Source organism: Medicago sativa, chromosome 5 (assembly GCF_051527215.1).
Source record: "Medicago sativa cultivar Bolivia chromosome 5, Bolivia_mono, whole genome shotgun sequence".
In the NCBI taxonomy this organism is placed as follows: Eukaryota; Viridiplantae; Streptophyta; class Magnoliopsida; order Fabales; family Fabaceae; genus Medicago; species Medicago sativa.
In genome coordinates, this window is record NC_140753.1 from 61,662,786 (window position 1) to 61,685,759 (window position 22,974).

The window sequence follows — 22,974 nt, forward strand, 5'->3', positions numbered from 1 at the left end:
TATCTCTATGGTTTAGGTCTTTTGAGTCTGCTACGAGACTAATCCTTAAAATGTCTCTCAAATGGACAAGTTCCTGAATCAAACTCATTTTTTTAGGAGAGTTATGCTACAAACTCTTCCAACACCATATTAATAGGAATAAAACCTCGAATTAGCAATAATTTCATTAGAAAATTCGATGAATATGAATGTGTAGATCTTTAACTTAAACTTCAATGATAGTACGTTTTCTTTTTTTTTTTTTCATCTTCTTGCAATGAATTTGAATCTTTACAGGAAATTAACTCCTATGAAACCTAATCATCATCGGTAACTACATCTATTGTTCTAAAAACATAGTACATAAAACTAATTACAATAGTCACTAGACAATAGTTGAATCTTCCCGCCACATTTATGGTGACTTGGATTCAACTCTAAAATTCTAAAGTTGATATGTAATATGAAATTTTTTTTGTAAATCTAAATCATCAATGTTGAATAAGGTACATGGTTCTCTTTGATCTTTCATGAAGTGTACCCCTCCTAATATTTCATTATTTTAATCCATTTCTTTTTTTACAATGACTGCATAAGCTTATACTCCCTCCGGTCCTATTTATAAGAGAAATTTGAGTCAACAAAAATTGATGTATGTGGTTAAATATCCAGTCCAGATACATCAACTTTTGTTGACCAAATTTTCTCTTGTAAATAGGACCGGAGGGAGTATTCAATAGAAGAGAGCATACGTTTATAGTAATTTGACATTATAAAACATATAACAAATGTATGACCTACTAGCCATTTTCATGAATAGTGGTGGGGACCACCTTGCGCGTGCATTGGTCCAAATTAACCTAATTAATGGAACAAGGGCTGTCTATGGTTTGTTTTGTAATTATTTTCTTTTAGATTGGTTACATTTTCTCTTTAGCTTTTTCCAGTGTTGTTCATTGTTCATAACAATTAAGATGCATGTGAAGTGAAAGGAAAAATAACTCACTACAAGAGATCAATATTTTGTGATTATTTCTAAGTTAATTACAATGCGAACTTAGGTGGCAATATCACAATTTTTCATTAGGAATGGTATAAAATTGATGGTACATCTCCATTAAACTCTTAAAAAAAAAGTTTGCATGCAACGATATTTTTTTTTACACACGTTAAAGACCTTCTAACATCTTAATGTTCTCACTTAGGTCACAAGCTTGCGTTGCTAAGCTTGGCTGCATGCAGCAATATTAACAAGTTATTATTATGTTAGGCTGTGAAACAACCAAATGTAGGTATTATAATTTATATCACAGCTAAGATCCACTTTATCCTAAAGATAATTATTAATTGTCCATAATATTACTGATACAGTGACAGAATCATTTGCACGTTTCTCTGGCCCTTCTTCTTTTGCCAATTACAAAGCTTTTTCTTTCCTTTGAAAAAACAGTAGAAAACATAACACTTTTCTTTTGGACCTGTTTTATTTTCTTTTGTGTTCTATTGAAACTCCTTCTAGTGTATGCATTTCTTGAATAAACCTAAAACCATAATACCAGAGAAAAAAAAAACAGCATAGTTTGGAAAAAGCAATGGCTGCAAACAAATTTGCAACTATGTTACACAGAAACACCAACAAAATAGTTGTAATTCTAGTTTATGCATTTCTTGAATGGATTTTAATTATTTTTCTTCTTCTCAACTCTTTGTTCAGTTATCTTATCACAAAATTTGCCAAATGTTTTGGTCTTAAACCACCTTGTCTTTTCTGTTCAAGGCTTGATCATGTTCTGCATCAAGAGAATAGTAAGTTTTTTCAAAGTGATCTTGTGTGTGAAACTCATGCAGCTGAGATTTCAAACCTTGGCTACTGCTCTAATCATCAAAGATTAGCAGAAACACATAGCATGTGTGAAAATTGCTTGGCTTCTAGACCAAATCATCATGAAACTGAAAACTCATTTGGTATGAGACATGGGATTGGTTTTATTCCATGGTTAAGTCATGAGAAACATGATGAAAATGGAGAGAGTTTAAATAGGTGTTCTTGCTGCAATGAGAGCTTGAATAACCAAATTTACCCTCCTTATCTGTTGAAGCCTTCTTGGTATGATGGAAACTATTTAAGCAAAAGATCACTCATTGTTGAATCAATAGAAGATGACAAAGAAGGTGAAAAATACATTGAATTTGAGATAAACAATGGAGAAGATCATGATCATGATGAAGAGGTATTAAATGAGCATCAGATATTTTCTGATATTGAAAGTTTTATCCTCAGAGAGGTGGCCGAGGATCGATCGAGTTCAGTTTCAAACTTGAACTCTGATGAAAAGGATGCAGAAAAAGATGAGAAGGAAGATTATCCAAGTGCTGTTGATGATTTTATTCGTCTATTTTCTGATGCTCCTATTATGCAGGTTTCACATTGTGAAGATAGATCACTTGAAATCATCAATATGCACTTCGAGAACTACAAAGCCATTGACGGTGAACGGTTAATACCTGTTAAGCTAATAGATTCTATCACTTGTTTAAATTTTGAATCATGCAAATTGAATGAGGATCTAGAGGAGGGGAAGGAGAAGATTCAAACTTTTGTCGGTGAGTCACCAGTTGAACCGCAGTCAAGTGTCTTAGAAGAGGAAGTATTGATCAAAATGGATGAGAATGCAGAGAAAACAAACATGATGGAGCTTGAAGAAAGTTCGGAAAATTCTATATCTTTAGAAGTTGAAGGGTTAAATCAGAATTCAGTAGTTCAAATTTCTGTGAATGGTGATAATAGTACTGAAGAAGCCACAGAAGAACCAGATAATGCACAAGGTAAACATAAATTGCTTGATGTATAGAGTTTTTGGAACTTTATTTGCATAACATGTTTCTGTTGAATGATGATGTTAGATATATGGTGGTTATGAAATTAGCAAATTCTTGGTTATATGCAGTTGATCTTTTTCAATCTCAAGAATCGATCTGCTCATATGAATGCACACAAGAAGATGAATCTGGATCAAGTGATGATGATGAGGCTGAAGCTCAAAATGCCTTTGAAAAATTCATTTCTCAGAATAAGCTAAGTATGTCTCACAGTTTATCCGACAATGACAGAAATTTGGAAGCAGATATGGAAGAACAAGAAAATGCTCCACCAGGTACAAAGACAGTGCATGGATTTTGTTGCTTCATGTCTCCTATTATGCTAGTTCATTAATTATGATAATATATTTAGCTAGAGTAACTTCATTTATCACACATGTTTGGATCGGCTTATTAAGCACTTGTGAGATTGTTCGAGTGAGCTTATCGAAATCACATATATGATATATGACAAATCCATAGACTGTTTTCAGTTTATTTTCATAAACTCTCTAGAATAGTTTATGAAAACAACTTATAGTTTATATTAAAAAAGTTTAACATTATTTTTATTTATTTATTTAATAAAAATAGCTTATACATAAGCATTTATTTGATAAGCACTTATGCTATAATCACTCCATTCAGATGTTTATCCAAACGGTATTAATAATTCATGACTTAAACATTTGCTCACACAGATAATCTGCCTCCATCTGAAGAACCAACCAACTCAAGTCAATGCATGTCAGAAGATCAATCTTCTTCAAGTGATAGTGAGGATGATACTGAAGTTCATAATGCATTTGATGAATTCATTGCACAAAATAATCTCCGTGAGTTTTTATATCTAGTACTTATTTAAAATGCTTATTTTACCATATCCAATTGTGAAGCACTCAATTCTTGAGCAAATGTAAATTTTTCCTTTTTTCAATCTATCTAAACTTAAATTGAACTCTAAAATGCAGATACCGATAAAACCAGTGTAAATGATAATGAAATGGCCGAGAAAACAATATCAGCTGAAAAAATTGAGGAGGAAACAATCCATCAATCATCAAAATGCTCGGAATCGTGTGAACTAGAAGAAGATAAACTTCCTGAAACTCCTAGGTCAGCAGATGCAATGCACTACATGCAGAGGAAATCGATACTCTTTGAGAAAACAGAATCAGGAGCAGAAGAATCCGTGGATGGTAGCGTTGCCAGTGAGGTAGAATACAGCGATCCGGTTTTAACAATCGACCGCCTAAAAGCATCCCTAAAAGCCGAACAAAGAGCTCTCGGTGCTATATATCAAGAACTAGAAGAAGAGAGAAGTGCCTCAGCAATAGCTACTAACCAAACAATGGCAATGATTACAAGGCTGCAGGAAGAAAAGGCGGCAATGCAGATGGAAGCATTACAATACCAAAGAATGATGGAAGAACAAGCTGAATATGATCAAGAAGCTTTACAGCTTTTGAACGATTTAATGACAAAAAGAGAGAAAGAGAAGCAAGAACTTGAGAAGGAATTGGAAGAGTATAGGGAAAAAGTTATGGATTATGAAGCAAAAGAGAAATTAAGAATGTTGAGAAGAATGAAAGATGGAAGTGTAAGAAGTAGAGACTCTTCTTGTTCTTGTTGCAACACCGGCTACACCGATGAACTGTCAGTTGATCTTAACAATGAAGAAAAAGAACAGTATAACAATGCCAATGATGATACCGTTTCTAACTTGGAGGAGATAGCATTAGATTGTGTAAAACATGTAAGTGAACTTGATAGTACTTTAGAAGAATTTGAGGAAGAGAAAGCTTCTATTCTAGATCAACTCAAAGCATTAGAGGAAAAGATAATTTCATTGGAAGATGGTGAAGAATTTCTTGATGAGAGTTCATCAAGATATGGTGATCACAAAGAAGACTATTCTAATGGTTTTTCAGATGATAAGCAATCTCCAAGAAGAACAATTGGTTGCTTGGCAAAGAAGTTACTTCCATATTTAGATGAAGCAGAGAATGAGAATGATGAAGAAGCATTTGCATTTGATAGAGAATTGGAGAAAGAATCAAATGATATGCAAATGCAAAACTCAGTTCCTATGATAAGTGAAATGGATAGCATGAAAGTGTGTATTGAAGAAGAGGTTGATCGCGTTTATGACAGGTTACAAGCTCTTGAAACAGATAGAGAATTTCTCCAACATTGTATGGGATCCATACAAAATGGTGGTGATGAAGGAAAGGATTTGCTTCAAGAAATCTTGCAACATCTTCGCGATCTTAAGAATGTTGAATTACGCCTTAAGAACTTGGACAATGATCCATCCACTATAGTTAAGTTGCATTCACCAAGCAAAGACTTGTAGGCATAAGGTATATGCATTTTATATTGAATCTAATCTAAATCTGTTTTTTTTTTTTTTTGTTGGAAGATTGCACTTAACTCCCCTAAAGTATGCATGAATGACACACACTACTACTATTTGTTGTCAATTTATCACTCTCCTCCACTTGGGTTTGTTTAAATGAAACACACATCACCTCTAAATAGAGTTGTTAAATCAGTCTGCTCGGCCCGACTAGCCACCAGGTCAATCGGGTCGGAACAAGGTTGTCCAATTGTTTCAATCATGTAATTAAGGAGCCTAGTACAACTTAATGTATGGGTCCTTATGGTCGATCCTAAATTGACAGCTCTATCATTTAATCAAGGATAGGTGAGTGTAAACGAGTGAATACCATATTTTTATTTATTAAATAAAGGGTTCATGTTTCATTTCAACAAATATAAAGGAGATGAGTACAATTTTCCTTTTTTTTAATCTTAGCATTACTGATTAATGGTACTGAAATATTTCACCTTTCATTATATGCAGTTTGCTTTGTTGGAGATGATCATGATGAAAATACGCATGCATGTAGGATTTCACATAGTCATTTCTCAATGTGCTTCATGTAGAAGCATGATAACCAAATTTTGTTGCAAAAAATGAGAAAAATACTTCTCCAATGGAGGGAGGAGGGATTTATGGTGTCATGTCATGGTTTGTTAAATTGGTGATCTGCATGCTACAAAGTTAAAGTATGTTCATATCTAATCTAAGGTGTGAGTTTGGGCTATCTACAAAAATTGTGTGAGGCTCATTATTTTGCAAGACAAGATGAGAGTGAACATCATTTGGTCTAATTAGGAAGTATAATCTTGTAAACCTCGAGAGAAAATCATGTGTGGATCAATGTGTATAATTATAAATATACTTTCTACCTAACTATATACTCGTGTATTATATTTATATATTAATGATTAATTACACATGAATATAAGACAAACAGACAACAAGTTATGCCACTAGGTCTTTTTAATAGCAAAACCGATTCTCGTAAATCTCATCTGACAGTAAGCATACAAACATGCAAAATGTTGATGATTTTTCTCAATGCATAGTACTAAATTTGAACTAATGTTGGAGGTGGAAAAAGTAACTTCTGGATAATTTGTATATAATTGTGTGAGTGTTTCAGTTTCTTTCGTTTATCACAATAGAACGATTTGCTTTCAAACATGATACACGAGGATTGGTTTTGCCATCCAAAAAGGTCTAGCGGCGCAGCTTGTTGCCCGCTTGTCTTCTATTCAAGTGTAAATAATGATTTATATATTTATAATCTAATAATAAGACAAACTCTTGGTCTTAGTGAAATTGGCAGATTGGCATCCGTGTATCATGCATGGTGCATGAACCTCTTCAATTGGTCACAGTCAAATTGAAGATATGGAATCAAATTGAATCAAATCAGTAATAATTAATTTCAAACATTACTTAAAGAGAAATTATATTTTGACACACAAATTTGAGAACAATTTAGATGGATGTTCAAGTAGATATTTAAGGTCTCACAACTCATTAATCATTCACATTAACACAGTTAACCACGGTTTTGAAAATGATTTTCAAGTGTATATGTGAAAATAAATCGTTGTTAATAGATATCATGTACCGACCATATGAAAATCATGTATATTTTGAACACAATTTGGAAGATTAATATATGTATATTGAAACACTTAAAATTATGGTTAATAACATTCGAAATTAATATGGTTAAATTTGTTCAATAGATGGTTAATGGGTTACAATAGGTTATGTTCATTTACCATATATTTAACATGATTAACCACATATTTATTTAATCCATGTTAACAATATAAGCATTTGTTTGGTTTTGGGTTCAACATCGCCAAATGTGTGTTCACACCGGTTGAAATATCAATTCACCTACTTGAAATAGATTCTTGCTGAATCAATTTGAAGGAGCTAGAAGGACCTTTTTATAGTAACTCGTGTCTCTAGGCTAGAGACGATGTAAAAAGATTTGGCTCAAAGTTCCCTTTTTTGTTACAGCTACAAGACCCATTTACACCATGTTTAGTTAACAAAAGGACATAAAGTAAAATATAATGTACTCATTAAATCTGATTTCAGTGGAAATATGGTGTTACTAAAATGAAAATTTTACCAATACATTTAATAGTTTTTCGCCTTTCAAAAAGAAAAAATTTAGTGATTTTTCTGTGCCTCCGTTAGATTTTTTTTAAAGAAATCAAAGTCAATTATATTACTACCAAAATACATTTTTTCTAGCATAAAACGTGCCAGAGAAGAAAACAAAAGTTACAAAAGCACCTGTAATTCAGACAATCGAAACATAAAGGAAAACAACAGTCAGTCAATACCCAAACACGTAATAGGGTTAAGTCACTAACCATGGTAACTAAAAGCAACATTAGCAAACTTTACCTTTAGTCACCAAAAAGAAAAAAGCTTAATATTATCTGAAAGTTTAAGTGTTGAGCTTGCGTTGTTATTAAAAATCATGTTGTTCCTTTCCTTTCAAATAACTCAAGTGCAGGCAAGTCGGATTAGAAGCATACTAGAGCGTTTTACTTTTGATACACCTGCTAAGTTGCCAAACTGTAATAACTGAAACATTTTTAATTCTAGAGAAAAAATGTAACATATAAACATAAAATGTCAATTGAGAATGGAAACTTACTTGTTATTGTAGTGGTGGTTGATTTGAATTTGACGAAATTTGGTGTTGGATGATTTGAGAGAGTTTTAGAGATTGAATGTTGTGAAATGGAAGAAATGAGATGATGTATGCTATATAATAACGTAACGTGAGTTAACTCACGTTTGTACCAACACAAGTTAACTCATGCTGGGTACCGAGCGCGAGTTATCTTACGATGAGATTATTTTTGGAAAATCAGGGTGGGAATGAGCAAAAACTAAAGGGAGAAAAACAATTTTCTAAACCTTTTGTATCTTAATGGTCCGGACCATGTTGGGCCTTGATCCTTTCAAATATATTGAAATTTGCTGTTCACACTTCTTAAAAAGCTGAAAAACACCAGTAAATGACTGAAAAAGCCCCGGCGCCAGTTAACTGCCGATGAATGAAAGAACCGGCGGCAGCTAACCACCGATGGATCCAGAGGCAGTTAGTGTCGAGGATTACATCGACAATTAACTGTCGAGGCGGTCCTGATACAAATCTGGTAGAATCTCTCTCATCCTTTATTACTCTCAATCTCTAAAAAAAATTCAAATCTCTCTCAAAATTATTACTCTCAAAATCTCTCTAAAAAAACCCAACCAAATTTATTCAACAAAATCACAAGTAAGTAATCATAGTGTTATTAACTTACATTTTAGTTGTTATAAATGTTTTTCATTTTCAGTTTTTGAGTAGATTTATTTTATTTTAGTTTTTGAGTAGATTTACATGTTATAATTCTTTTTTGGAGTAGATGTAAGTTGATTGATTTAGTTAAAATGTTTGCATGATATTTATGTTGTAGTTTTGAATTTTAGGTTTATTTTTAATTTTGTTGTTTTATATATTTTTTTATTTTAGTTTTTGAGTAGATTTACAAGTAAGAGTATATGATTTATTTTAAGAGTAGATATAAGTTGATTGATTTTGTTATATTTTTTGCATTTTTATGTTTTTTTTTGAGTAAAACATTTTAGGGTTATAGTTATGATTTTTAGGGTTTATATATAATTTGCACTCTAAGTGTTTGATGAAATGTTTGAATGAGTTTTTCATTGATTGTTTACTTCTTTATGGTGTAGGTTTGAAACAATGACCGATTTGTTCAGTGTTTGTGTACGCTTCAACGGTGGAAATCCTCAGATGTTCACGGTTCGGTACATTAATGTCACGTTAAAAGGTCTCAAGGATCAACTGGATGAAATCAACCAAGGACTCAACCCCGGAGACACAAGGAGAGTGAAATACATTTGGTATGAAAGTCCAACGTTGGACGACATGAGAGTAACGTTCAGTAGGCTAGAATTAAGGAACGACGATGACGTCAGGAGCATGTTCTCGATTTTTTGGCAGCACAACATGGTTCCGGTGATCGATATGTTTGTCACGTTGCAGAGTTCAACTGAAGATATTCTCATTAGTTTGATTCCGCCAGAAGATCGTGATTAGGTAGGGAATGCATCTTCCAACTACAACAATTGTCTTACCTCTTAAATTGGATAAATTCAAACTTGCTATAAACAACAGTTCTAAAGCATTCACCTGAAAGTTTTATTGTTCCTTTCAAAACAACATGTATTATGCAGAATCAACTATATAAGTTATGATATCGAATTCCTTCATATAAAATGAGTGTCACGGAATGCACCTCATTCTTTATGTGATGACTCGTCTTATATGAAGGAATTCGATATGATAACGTATATAGACGATTCTACATAATACATGTTGTTTTTGAAAGGAACAATAAAACTTCCGAGTGAATGCTTGAAAGTTGTTGTTTAGCAAGTTTGAATTTACCCAATTTCAGAGGTAAGACAATTGTTGTACCACATGTCTCTACCCGAATGTAATGATATGACATATTTAGGAACTTTGTGTAACGTAATGTAATGTAACTTTTAATCAAAATTATTCAATACGCGACTTTAATCGAAATTATTCAATACACGACTTTAATCAAAATTATTCAATACGCGACTTTAATCTAAATTATTCAAAACGCGACTTTAATCAAAATTATTCAATATGTGACTTTAATCGAAATTATTCAATACACGATTTTAATCGAAATTATTCAATGTGCAACTTTATTCAAAGTACCATAATGTCAACCAAAATGTATCAAAATGCGCGCGACATATAAAAAAACATAAAAAGAGATCCAAAACAATTAGACATTACAAGTCATTACATTCAATCATCTTCCTCATCACACAAGTCAATTGGTTTGTCCTCGACAGTCCCTAGACTTAAACTTTTTATAAAGCCTATTTAATTAAATAAGATAGGCTAAGGCTTACATAAAAGCCCATCAAGCCGGCATGTTAAGTTTTTTATATATAATTTCTCTTTCATTATTAATATTTTTGATTTTATTTTTTAATAAACTCAAGCATTCATATGATTTGGTTATGTACTAGTAAGTATATTTGTTTGATTACACCTTCATAAGATTTTGTTATTTAGCAGCAGATCTATACATGTGCTTTAGGTCTTCATATGATTTGACTTAATTAGTAGTAGCCTTATAGGTGTGCTAGACCTTAGTGTAAAATAGGCTTTAAAATAGGCTTTCAGACTTCGCCGGGACTTTAAAAAGGCCAAACGAGACCTTAAAAATGAGCCTACGATAAGTAATATGTCAGACTAATGCCTATAATTTTTGAAGTAGGGCAGACTTATGCCTTACAAAATCTGGACCGATCCAACCCATTTTCACTCCTAATATGCGTAATGGAAATTATTTAGCTGACTCTCTTACTAGCACATTCTAAAGGTTCCAGAGGGGGGTGTCCCTTTGTAAACCTTATGTATCTTAATATGGACCATGTTGGGTCTTGATCCTACTTCAATATATATTTTTTTTTTTAGAGAACTTCAATATATTTGATAGTTATTATAAAATAATAACATCTCTAAGTCTTGAATTAGAAATGTTACACTATATTTGTCATGCATGACTTTCTGAAATGAGAATCAAAGTTACTTTCGATGTACGACTTACTCCATTCTTGTTATAGTAATCTTTTTAAACCGCACCGCTTTTGATAAATTTTATTCTAAATTACACTTTAAAGTAAAATATGCTTCAAACTTTTATGCAGAAAACCCGCAAAGATCACAAAAAACGATGGATACAGTTTCAACTTTTGACTTGGTCAAATTAAAGTGCGTAAATCCATTTAAGAGGTCGGTGCCTCCCAATACGTAATCTTGTACACACATTATAATCAAATATGTAATCGGATGGTTAACACACCAATAATATGCGCGTCAAGTCACACCAACTATTATTTTAGTTAAGAATTTGACTAAATATTTTTGCTTGCTTATTTTATCAAATGAAATCAAATATTTATTCTTTGCTTGTAATATCAAGGGGAATTGAAATATTTTTTTCTTATATTTTATACTAATTTTTTTAGTTAATTTTTTTGGGTCATATTCATAGATATTTTAATTAATATGACTTTGAAAAAAATATGTTTTTAAATAAATTAGATATTTTTTTTCAAATTTAATAAAAATTTCATTCAAACCAAATACATAAAAAACTGACACTAAATTATATTTATCATTGAGAAAAAATAATAAATAAATAATATAATTTATAAAAATCTATGAGTACAATTTGAACTCCTTAAATGTTAGTCAAAAATACTCTAATAAAAAAAATGAAATATTCAAAATTGAGATAGTCTACATCAGCCAACCTCATCCAAAAGAACAAGCATGCAAAAGACAGTAGGTACCTCCAAATATTTCTGTGAACTAACACACCCATGCCATGTCATCAATCCATGTGATATTCTCCAAGACACATTCTCAACCATTAGATCATATCATTTTATTGATTCCTAGCCGTCCATTTACTATTTCAGATGAACACAAGATATAGGTTGGGAAAAAGAGGAGTAAACTTTTTTTAATATATTTAATTTCTTTCCAATCTTTAATACATTTTTCTTCCTTTAAATTCAATCCTCAGATCTTGCAACTATCACACACATCAAAAACACAATCTCATTTCTCTTAAAATTTTCTATCTCTCTCTCAATATTTTTCTCTCAATTTTTTTAGCTCTTTTTTTCTCACTATTTTCAAGCTTCAATGGCTACTCAAGAGGTTAATAAGCCTCTTTCACTTCCTCCATACCCTGAGGTAAATTCACACCCCCTAATTCAACATACACCCCTTTTCTTATTTTTTCAAGAAAATTAGTCTTTCATAGTAAAAGTAGCAATTTTTTCACTGATCTGTTTGATTTAACAATTTTTACTCACTTGGGTACTTTTTTCCCCTAACCAAATAGTAATCTTGAGCTGTTTTTGTAATCAAATAAGGAAATTTTTTTTAGGGTTTATGAAGAATTTAACCAAACAGAAAAAAGTCTTTGTATTAATTTCAGCTCAATTAATCTTGAAATTCTTTGTTTTTTCACTAACCCATTAACATGTTGAATGATTTTCTCAACATGGTATCTTCATTTCTGAAAAAAATTTGATTTTTATTTTTATTTTAACTCTGTTGTTGATTTTGTAGATGATTATGAAGGCACTGGAAGCACTGAATGAACCAAATGGTTCAAACAAATCATCAATTTCAAACTACATAGAATCAATCTATGGTGAATTACCAGAAGGCCATTCAATTGTTCTTGCAAATCACCTTAACCAGATGAAGGAAAATGGTGACCTTGTTTTTGCAAAGAACAACTACATGAAGCCTGATCCAAATGCACCACCAAAGAGAGGACGTGGAAGACCACCAAAGCCAAAGGATCCATTGGCTCCACCACCAGCTGCTGTTCTGTCCCCACCAAGGCCAAGAGGTCGTCCTCCTAAGGACCCTAATGCACCTCCCAAGACCCCTAAGGCTGCTTCAAGTGGAAGAGGAAGGGGTAGGCCAAAGAAGGTTCAAAGGACTGAGAATGTTTCAAATCCAAGTGGTGGAGATGGTGCTGGTGCTGGTGCTTCTGCTGAGGTTGATGATGATGATGCTGCTCCAAGTGTTGCTGCTGTTGCTGTTCCAACTACTAGTGGAAGGGGAAGGGGTAGGCCTCCTAAGGTTAAGCCTCAGATGACTGAAGTGAGTGTTGAATCATAGATGATTGATTAGATGGAGTCTAATTAACTCTTAATCTTGATGATTAAGTAGTGATTAAGTGTAGAAGTGGGTGTGGTCTTATTATGATTAGATTTTATTATTATTATTAAGTTTCATGTCATTAATGTAATTGCATTTGTAAAATCTCCATGTAGTGGTTAGTTTAGTCTAAGAAGAGACTTGTTGGGTTATTTTGTTAATTGTCAAACATGACAGTGACTTTGGGATGATGATATGATAATATGATCTTGTTTTTCATTGTTGTGTTGTCAAGATCTTACTTTGGATCTTAATTTAATTTCCAAAATTATGCATAATAATTCATTTTGTGGAAAAGGGTGTTTTTTAGATCTCAATTTGATTTTAAAAATGATGTTATAATTCATATTGTGGAAAAGGGTGTTTTTTTTTATAACTTTAATTCAAAAGTTATGCATAGTTCATAATGTTTGTAGAAAAGGGCGTTCTTTAGATTTCAGTTTGATTTCAAAAATGGTGCGATAATTAGATTTCATTTAGATATTAAAAATGAAAATTGAATTGTGAAGAACTGTAGCTTTGGATATTGAAAGAAATTTTGACACTGTTTGATATTTCTGAACAAAATTCTATTAAAGAACCTCGTACGCCACGACCTATATTTTCTCTAATCTTTGATTTGGTTTGACCTTTCTTGCATTATTTGTGTCTCACACTGACATTGATTGACTCGTTTGGTCAAATTTGTGAGGAGGTGATCTATAATTTTAGAATGTAAATTGAGTGACCAATGAGTAAATCTAAATGGGATTAAAATTCAATCTTAGTGTTTCACTACTTTTATCTTTGTGATCCGATCCAAATGGGATTCAATTTTATGGTTGCACATCTTTTAACTTTATTTGGATTGATAAGTAAGGATTGACCTCATATCGAACATAGCCATAATTTGGTAATTTTTTTAAAGTTAAATTAGTCTGTTGAAATTGACGTTGAGTAAAATCTAATATAAAACGTTGAGAGGAATACATTTCAGGATTTCAAACCATAATTTTCTTTTTCATTTGAGTTTGTTGACTCCCATGAGAATCCTTGGTCATCATGATGTGGATGTTCAAGAGTTCACATGGATTAAAAGATTTGGTGTTTTTCCCCTTCATAATTCTTGCGCCCAAATCAAATTTTCATCCGTTTTACGGAAACCACAAATATTAACTTTGAAGTTAGTGCGAATGCGATAAATATTGTATACGACTTTCATTTCTCGTATAAAATCAAATTTTCATCCGTTTTACGGAAACTACAAATTTTAACTTTGAAGTTAGTGCGAATGCGATAAATATTGCATACGACTTTCATTTCTCGTATCTCAATGCAAACTTATTTCGGTTTTACAGAAGCTACAAGTTGTTACTTTAGATTTGACGAGTGATAAAAACAGCGGCGAAGCTCGCGAAAAATTTATGCAGGGGCCAACTATAAAGAAGAATTTTTTTGAAAACAGAAGTATTAAATTTAAGGATAAAATATATTTTTAGTCCCATAAATTATAATTTTTTAGGTTTAGTCCTTAAAAAAATTATTCAATTTTTTCTCAGTTTTTTAAAATTTTACAAAAAAAAGTGTTTTTAGTCTTGAATTTAATCTCTAACAAAAAATTAAGGACTAAAATTAACAAATCTTAGAAACTTAACATAAAAATCGCTATTTTAAAACGTTGGGCAAAATGCATTTGAAGAACCCAATTTCATCAACTGCCTGTTTAATAATAGATTAATAATGTCTTTTCAAATATAAATAAATAAGTTATTTGCAAGAAACTCATTGTCCATTTAATTTGTCTATGACTATTGTCTTGATAATTTTTATTGTTGAAAAAGGTTTCTCTATTGTTGTTATTGAGACCGAAAGTATCAAACCAATACAAATAAATCTATCAATTTTGTAGTAGTTTTTTTTACTTTATTATTTATGCTAACTTTTGCAACTAAATTTGTTTGGGGTAGCTCAATATTTATTATTTGAGGTAGCCGGATATAAATACATACCGACTAATTCAAGAATAATATTTTTTTTTGGGTAGCCAAGGCTACCCCTCCCATATGAAGGGCTACGCCCCTGGATAAAAATGTTTTCATCAGGAATATTAACATGCGATTAAATAGAAATTCATCCATCATCATAGAAAAAAAGAAAAGAAATTCATCAAACATTGTCCAATATCGGTTTATAAAAAAAGTTGAGAAAAACATAAATAAAAGAAGAAAAAAAAAGGATAAAAAAATAAAATAGAAATTACCTTCATAAGATCTACAATATCGCACCATAAACGTTCGCTATACACTTTATTTGATGAAAACTAAACAAAATATCAATATCATTAATGTAATGAAAGTTAAAGGAACAATTTCAAAATAAAATCAAAAACTGATCTATGGAGTACAATAGAATAACTTCAAGAACTGTGAGATATTCTACATATAACTTTTTAAACAAGTAAAAATACAAAATCACAATACATTTTCTTTTTACAAAATTACAATACATCTTATTTTAGTGGATTTTTTCTTAGAATTAAAATAGAGAGAATATGTTTCAATTCAACGGCTCATCATATTTAGTGCAAGTTTGGTATTACTTAAAGTTTTATTTCTCGCGCCCAAATCAAATTTACGGAAACTACAAATTTTAACTTTGAAGTTAATGCGAGTGCGATAAGTACGATATACAACTCATTTCTCGCCTGCCAAAGCCAACTTGTTTCGGTTTTACAGACGCAACAAATTGATACTTTAGATTTGGCGGGTGATAAAAATGTTTTCATCGGGAATATTAACATGCTATTGAATAGAAATTCATCTAACATCACACAAAAAAAATAAAATTCATCTAACAACGTCCAATATTGGTTTTTTAAAAAAAATGAGAAAAACATAAATAAAAGAAAGTAAAGTAAAAAAAAAGAAAGAAATTACTATTACTTTTGTTTAGTACGGTAGAAATAAAAGGAAATGACGTTAAATTATTCATACTCTTTTGTTTAATTGAACCTAGAAAGTATAAAATATATGGATTTAGTTTTATACACCGACAATAATGTAAAACCTTTTTTTTCATATGTATTCAATTAAATTGTGCCACATGAATATTTATGGAGATATACGAAGAAGTAACATATAAAAGCGGCATCATGATGTGGTTTTTTGTTTGTTTGTATGAACGATCTATCTGTGTGCAAATGTAGAGATTAATCCCTTTTATCCGGATGGTATCACAATGGATGACAAAACTCCCGCTCAAGAGATTTAACACTGCTGCCTTCTCATAGTTAAATTCAAACCCAAAACCCCAAATTAAGCTGGAAGATATCCTTTACCATCACATCCAACTGCTCTTGGGTGCAGTATTACGTGATTTGATTGAATCCACATGTCATTTTGTTAACACCGTCAGTGTATAGAAATTAATATCAAAACATAGAGTGAATAGACTAGTTCATCCTTTAATTTGTGAGTTGTGACCTTGAGTCAATTTCATTCTTGAATTTTTGGAAATAGTCAAATCCTCCTGCAATTTGCTTCACGTCTATCAAATAAGTTCCTATATGAAGTTCAAACATTAAACATGCTGACGTGCACCATTAAATGTTAATATATTTGTCCACGTTACCTCTCACATATGTAGGAACCAATTTGATAATTAAATTTGATAGGGCCAATTTGATAATGTAATTTAAATCATCAAAAGTCTAAAAAATTCGTCCAGAAACTAACAACTTCTTAAACAAAATAGGGTTAAATATGTTTTTGGTCCCTATAAAATGGCAACCTTCTAAGTTTAGTCCTTACTTAATTTTAATAGCTTTTTTAATCCCTACAAAAAAAATTTACTTATAATTTTAGTCCCTGCTAAAATAAATTTTGTTTAATTATCCTTAAACTCTTAAATTTTTTAACGATTCTTTTTATACAAGTTTAGAACACTGTGAAAGGTTCATTTACTAAAATCTATAATTTTTTAACATGAAATAAATTAAATATAAATTTTTTAAAACGACAAAAGTTTAAGATATAAGTAACAAAAATATGGACGTAGAAATCAAATTTTTGCGAGATTTTTTTCGGAGGACCTTTTAATAACGTTCTTAACACGCCTGTAAAAAATTGTTGAAAAACTTAAGAGTTTAAGCATAAATTAAACAAATTTGGATTGAGTAAGGACTAATATTGAGTACAGAATTTTTTTGTAGGGATTAAAAATGCTATTAAAATTAAGTAAGGACTAAACTTACAAGGTCGCAATTTTGTAGGGACCAAAAACATAATTAACCCAACAAAATAAATCATCATCTCCATTTTTTCTCTTATCAATCAACCTTCCCACAAAGTCATACAACATCAATCAAATCCCTAAATAGGAAACTAAAATCTTCACCATCTTTCATCAATAATGGGATATCCTTAAACGAGGGTTAAAAAGTTCTATTAACCCCACCTTGTCTTGTTGAGAAACCAACATTCTCATTGCTGCAAAATTTAATTTGTCAGTTACTACATTGAATACTTTTTGGGCTCATTTGAATTATGCACATTAAAATTACAACCACGTATCTAGCCACTATCCAGTACATTATCAAGGAAATATCATAGTGGTGAAGAAATGGATCATCAACCTTTTCATTGCTAATATTTTATTTATTTATTTATGATTGAAGCATCGAGCTTAGTTTCCTTGCCACTAACTTGCATCTTCAATAGCTAGTTGACTAGCTTTGGAGTGTTTGACAAGAACTTTGTAAAGAACAATTTTGTTCATAGATTTTGGCCATTATTATTTGATCTCGAATAAGTTTAAGTCGACCTGTGTTCATATGTTGAGTGCTTCAGAATGTCTTCAAATCTTGAATCAGTTTGCAACACTCCATTCCTCCATGTAACTATTCCCTGAAAAAAAGTTGAAAAAACCAACACAACAAGAGAAAGGAGAAGAAGAAATTCAAAGTTCTTGATTGAACAAGAACATCATGAGGAAGGGATGGATACAACTTCTTCGGATATGATTTTCCCTCTCATTTTTTAAAGATCCCTTGATTGATAAAAGACGATTAAGATTTGAGTTTTTTATTTGGGAATTTATGTTCTTGGAGTTTATGGTTTGGTTGATTGATGTGAGAAAAAAATGGAGAAGATGAATTCTTCCTGAATTTCTAAAATGTTTTTACGAAGTTATGAGTTTTTGGATGATTTTCTGAATTTTTTATGATGTCAAATTGCTATATGTGGAAAGTGACGTTGGACAGACACTTCAACCTATGTTAATATGTCTAGCATTTAAATTTGATGGAGAGACTTATTTAATTGATGTGAAGCAGATTGGGGAACGATTAACCAAACAAATTGACGAACGATTGACCATTTTGAAAAATTTATGAATGATATCAATTGATGATCACAAATGTTGAGAAACATGACATCCATGTAAATAGAAAGAAAAATCTTACAAAGATATTGTATTGATGATAGTTAAAATGATAAAAAAATAAAAGAGATGTATAAATGAGTCAACCTTATGACATATACGGTAACTAAACCACTACTCTAACTAATTATATTCTCTCATTAACATTAATTAACAATTGAACTAAACTACTTTAGTTATGTCCCCGTGAGCTTAACTCAGTTGGTAAGGACAGTGTATAATAAATGCAGGTCCGGGGTTCGAATCCCGGACACCACCAAAACAAAACTACTCTAGTTATATTCCCTGGTATCATTGTTTTTTTATTTTTTTTAAGATTCCCGGTATCATTATTATTATTATTTTTTTTAAGAATAGTTATCATTATTTATAACAACACATTCAAGCATGTACCAGCGTATTAACGGTAAAGTATGTTTATAACATTGCACCCGATACCAAAATTTTAAAATATAAATATAAGTTTCCTTCAAAAAACAATATTAATATAAATAAAATAGTGCTTCCCTCAAAAAAATAAATAAATAAAATAGTGCTTGTCTATTTGGTCTTTTCAAATTGTTCCATTTTTTTGTCTTTGCCATTTTTAGGAGTCCACGTTCCTCCCTTTTCAACTCAAAATGGCAAGAAAACTTCTGTTAATGGGATGATGATACGTAACCACGTATATTTTTGAAGGAACGTAAATACGTGCTATATGTTTATCCTTTTGGTAAACTATAAAATACGCACATTTTGTTTTGGAGAGACAAACATATTTTTTTTTTATAGGGTAATTGTTATATACTTAAAATGTCTGAGTAGAACTCAAGACTTAAATAGCGTTGATAAATATACTTATGTACAATCCTCCAAATATGTGGTTATGCCAGTAGCTGAAGTGCGAATCAACTCTTTAGAAAATGAACCAACCTTCCTTGATAAACATTAGGCAAAATTATACAATTCGTCTCATAACTTAATTTCAGGTAACATTTTCATCCTATATCTTTCTTTTTTCTCGATTTAATCATTTATGTTATAATTAGGTAACATTTTCATCCTTTATCTTTTTCTTTTCGCGATTTAGTCCTCTATGTTATAAAAATGTCAACATTGTTATCCTTTTTTTTTTTATCAAAACAAAATAACAAAATTCATTAAAAAAAAAACTTATAAAAAATTCATCAAATTCAAACAAACTCAAATCTTCATCATACAAACATAACAACTAAAATTTCATTGAAAAATCCCATAAAAATGATAACAATGTTGACATTTAATAGCATAAAGGATTAAATAGGGAAAAGAAAAAGATAAATGACGAAACTGTTACCTGTTTGTAACATAAAGGATGTATCGAGAAAATAAAAAGATAAATGACGAAAGTGTTACTTGAAATTAAGTTAAAGGACGAAATGAGTAATTTTGCCTAAATATTCATAGTAGTTGTTTGTTGGAGTATTATACTTTGGGGAGTTGAATCCACAGCATCATTTTTACTTCAACTTCTATATTCACCCCTCAAACCACCAAGTCATCCAACCAAACATGTGCAAAAATACTTTGTATGAGACAGTGAGATGAAATAATCTTGGTCACAAAATTAAGAAAAAATTAATTAAATGTAAAATAATGTGAATGTTTGGTTTCTCTATTAAATGGTCCGTTTATACTCCATAAACTATGAAAATTCATCAATCTAGACCCTCAACTCTAGAAAACTTACCGTAAAATACTTCAATTCTTAATCTCATCTCTATTCTAAGTTTTTCAAGACCTCAATTTGATTTAAAAAATGGTTCATGATTCATAAGTGGAAAATTGTCTTGTTTAGATCTCAATTTGATTTCCAAAAAAGTATCGTTAATCATAACGAGGAATTAGTTTTTTGTAGACCTCAATTTTCAAATAACATGATATAATTCATAATGTGGAAATGGTGTTTTATAGTCTAAACTCGGTTTGTTTGTAAGGCTCATTCCACACCTTCATTATAGCTTCAAATTCTTTATTCGTCCCTCCAATCACCAAGCCATGGTACTAAACCTACGTGCAAGATTACTTTGTATGAGATGAGATCATTTTGGTCACGAAATCAAATGAAAAATAATCAAAATATACAAGAGACTGCTTAAGTCAATATTATACAAGTATTTTGTATGTTTTGATGAATATTTGTTAAGAATATATTTTAGGGGTACTAAAGTAGTTGACGCTTTTGAATTTAAGGGTCTAATTTACCATTTTATAAATTACCGATCCCTACAATTTTGAGTATTAGAATTTCGATATAAGTTTCAATGTCAAGATTACCTTTGTGGTAATTCTAGGACTAGTCCTAGAACTGTGCCACCTTCAAATGCTAGAATCCCACAAGGAAATATGGATATGGATTCCGTTTAAATTGTGGAATAGTGTTGAAATTAGTTTAAATTGCAACATGTTTAAGCCTTTTATTTGTTTGCAATTTTTTTTATTTCGTACTTTCTTTATATTTTACCTAAAGAAAAATTGTGAACTTGACTTCCTTTCAATTATGGTCTGGTATGAAATATTTTTTGACAGAAGCATATGGTCAAACTATGACTGTACAGGCGTAGCAATGCCAAGTTTGTATCACAGATAACATTTATTATACTTGATATTCTAACAGATGACATTTAGTGCAATGGATAGCACTACCGAGACATGACTGTGGGTGTGCGGGTTCAAAACCCACTACACCCCCTCACTATCCCCGTTTATGTGTGTATGCGTTGGATACCAGGTCTAGAGCAAAATACAAAGCGTTGGATACCAGGTCTAGAGCAAAATACAAAAAATAAAAATATTCTCTTTATGTTTTTTTCTACTCAAATATATCACCTTCTCTTAAATCTTCTTTCTCCGTCTTTATGAATATGTTTGTTGGTTTATGTTGAAACAATGATGATAATGGTTTAACAAAACAATCATCTATGTTTACATCCAAATTGTGTGAGAGCAATATGTTTGAGCCTCATGTGAAAATGTTTACATCAAAATTGTGTGAGAACAATATGTTTAAACTTCATGTGAAAATGTTTACATCCAAATTGTGTGAGAGCAAGCCTCATGTGAAAAACACATTTTTTAACTTAAATTTCCAGACTCTATTTTCATTTCATGTTTTTTCTTTCTTTCTTTCATTTAATACTTTAAGTTTGTTTTTTTAATAATACTTTTAAGTTTGTTAGTTGTTTAATGTTAGTGGCTTAACAAAACAATCCTCAATGAATTTTTTATGTTGTGTTATATGAGTGGCTTAATTCTTTGGCCCAAAAAGAAAAAGCTAAGGCTCATATAGCACTGCCTATAAATAAAGGATGTGTGAATTTTGCCTTCACACTTCTTCATCGCTCTCGAGGAGCGTTTTGAAGCTCATCTTCTTCGCGTTCGTAAAGTAGATCTTGTTTCACGCCGCATCTTTAGATTTGCATCTTCACCGGATTCCATCTTCGCGTTCGTACAATAAATCTTGTTTCACACTGCATCTTCAGATTTGCATCTTCGCCGTGTACGTTCATCTTCATCGCCTTCGTAAAGTAGATCTTGTTTCACGCCGCATTTTCAGATTCACATCTTCACCGCGTTTGTTCTGATATGTCGCCACGTTGGTCATTACAGGAAACAGAAACCCTTTATTTGGGCATTGATGAGCTTGGTTACAATTTGCAAGCTATAAAGGCTCATCCAGTCTATGGTTTTATCTTCAGCACAGAAGTGAAAGGGCTAGTGCTCACAAAGTAAATAGAAGCTATGCAAGAAAACAGGCCATGTTACAAAATCTGTTAGAGGAACATGTAGTGATGTAAGTGATTTATTTCTCAGAACCATGCCGCAGTTGCCCAAATCCAGGTGGTTCAGCAAGGTTTACTCAATGGTTTTGCACAGGTAGCTGATCTAAGTCAGCCAGAGGAAGCGGCACCAGGTCAGACAGAGGCTGCTGCACCAGTTTAGGAGATGAAAACTTTGTTGATATCCATTAAGGATTGCTTTAAACAGATTAAAACCAAAGTTCCCACTAGGTTTGATGAATTCAAACCTTTTCTTCATGGATCTCAAGAAGAAGGAAACCTTGAGGAGGAGGAGGAGGAGGAGGAGGAGGAGGAAGATTTAAAGGTTGAGGGTGATGATGGTTTCGATATTATCTATGATGAAACTGAAGAAAAGTTCAAAAAGTTTGAAGTTGTAGTGGGTGACAAGTTGGATGGAATGATTGTTGCGTTCAAGAAATTAGGTGGTTGAATGGTATTTTTTTTAGTGTTTCACAATGTCTACTTAGTATTGATTGTAATCGGAACAATTTCTGTAACTGTTTGTCCTAATTTATGAGTTTACACAATTTACACAATTCTGAAAAAAAAATATTGTTGATAATTTGGGGGGATTTGAATTTGTTTTTTTCCTCACTATTAACAAAGTAGAATGGGCTTAACTCCATTTTTGTTTAACACTACTTTCCCGAAAAATATCCCACATATACCTAAGTCCCGTTATAACTAAAAAAGTCCTTAAA

At 31.5% G+C, this 22,974-nt stretch overlaps 2 protein-coding genes across 2 annotated transcripts; both read left to right on the top strand.

Annotated features, from left to right (window-relative positions):
- Positions 1–1,420: 1,420 nt before the first annotated feature.
- LOC146923776 (caldesmon-like protein (Protein of unknown function, DUF593)) lies at positions 1,421–6,097 on the top strand. Its single transcript, XM_085708919.1, has 5 exons — positions 1,421–2,805; positions 2,928–3,134; positions 3,540–3,674; positions 3,810–5,201; positions 5,705–6,097. Exons 1-4 carry the CDS (start codon positions 1,572–1,574, stop codon positions 5,192–5,194), a joined length of 2,961 nt encoding a protein of 986 aa, XP_085565045.1. The 5' UTR covers positions 1,421–1,571; the 3' UTR covers positions 5,195–5,201; positions 5,705–6,097.
- A 5,797-nt stretch (positions 6,098–11,894) lies between these two features.
- On the top strand, positions 11,895–13,256 carry LOC146923777 (HMG-Y-related protein B-like). Its single transcript, XM_085708930.1, has 2 exons — positions 11,895–12,053; positions 12,435–13,256. The coding sequence occupies exons 1-2, from the start codon at positions 12,003–12,005 to the stop codon at positions 12,996–12,998; spliced, it is 615 nt and encodes a 204-aa protein (XP_085565056.1). The 5' UTR covers positions 11,895–12,002; the 3' UTR covers positions 12,999–13,256.
- The last annotated feature ends 9,718 nt before the right edge of the window (positions 13,257–22,974 follow it).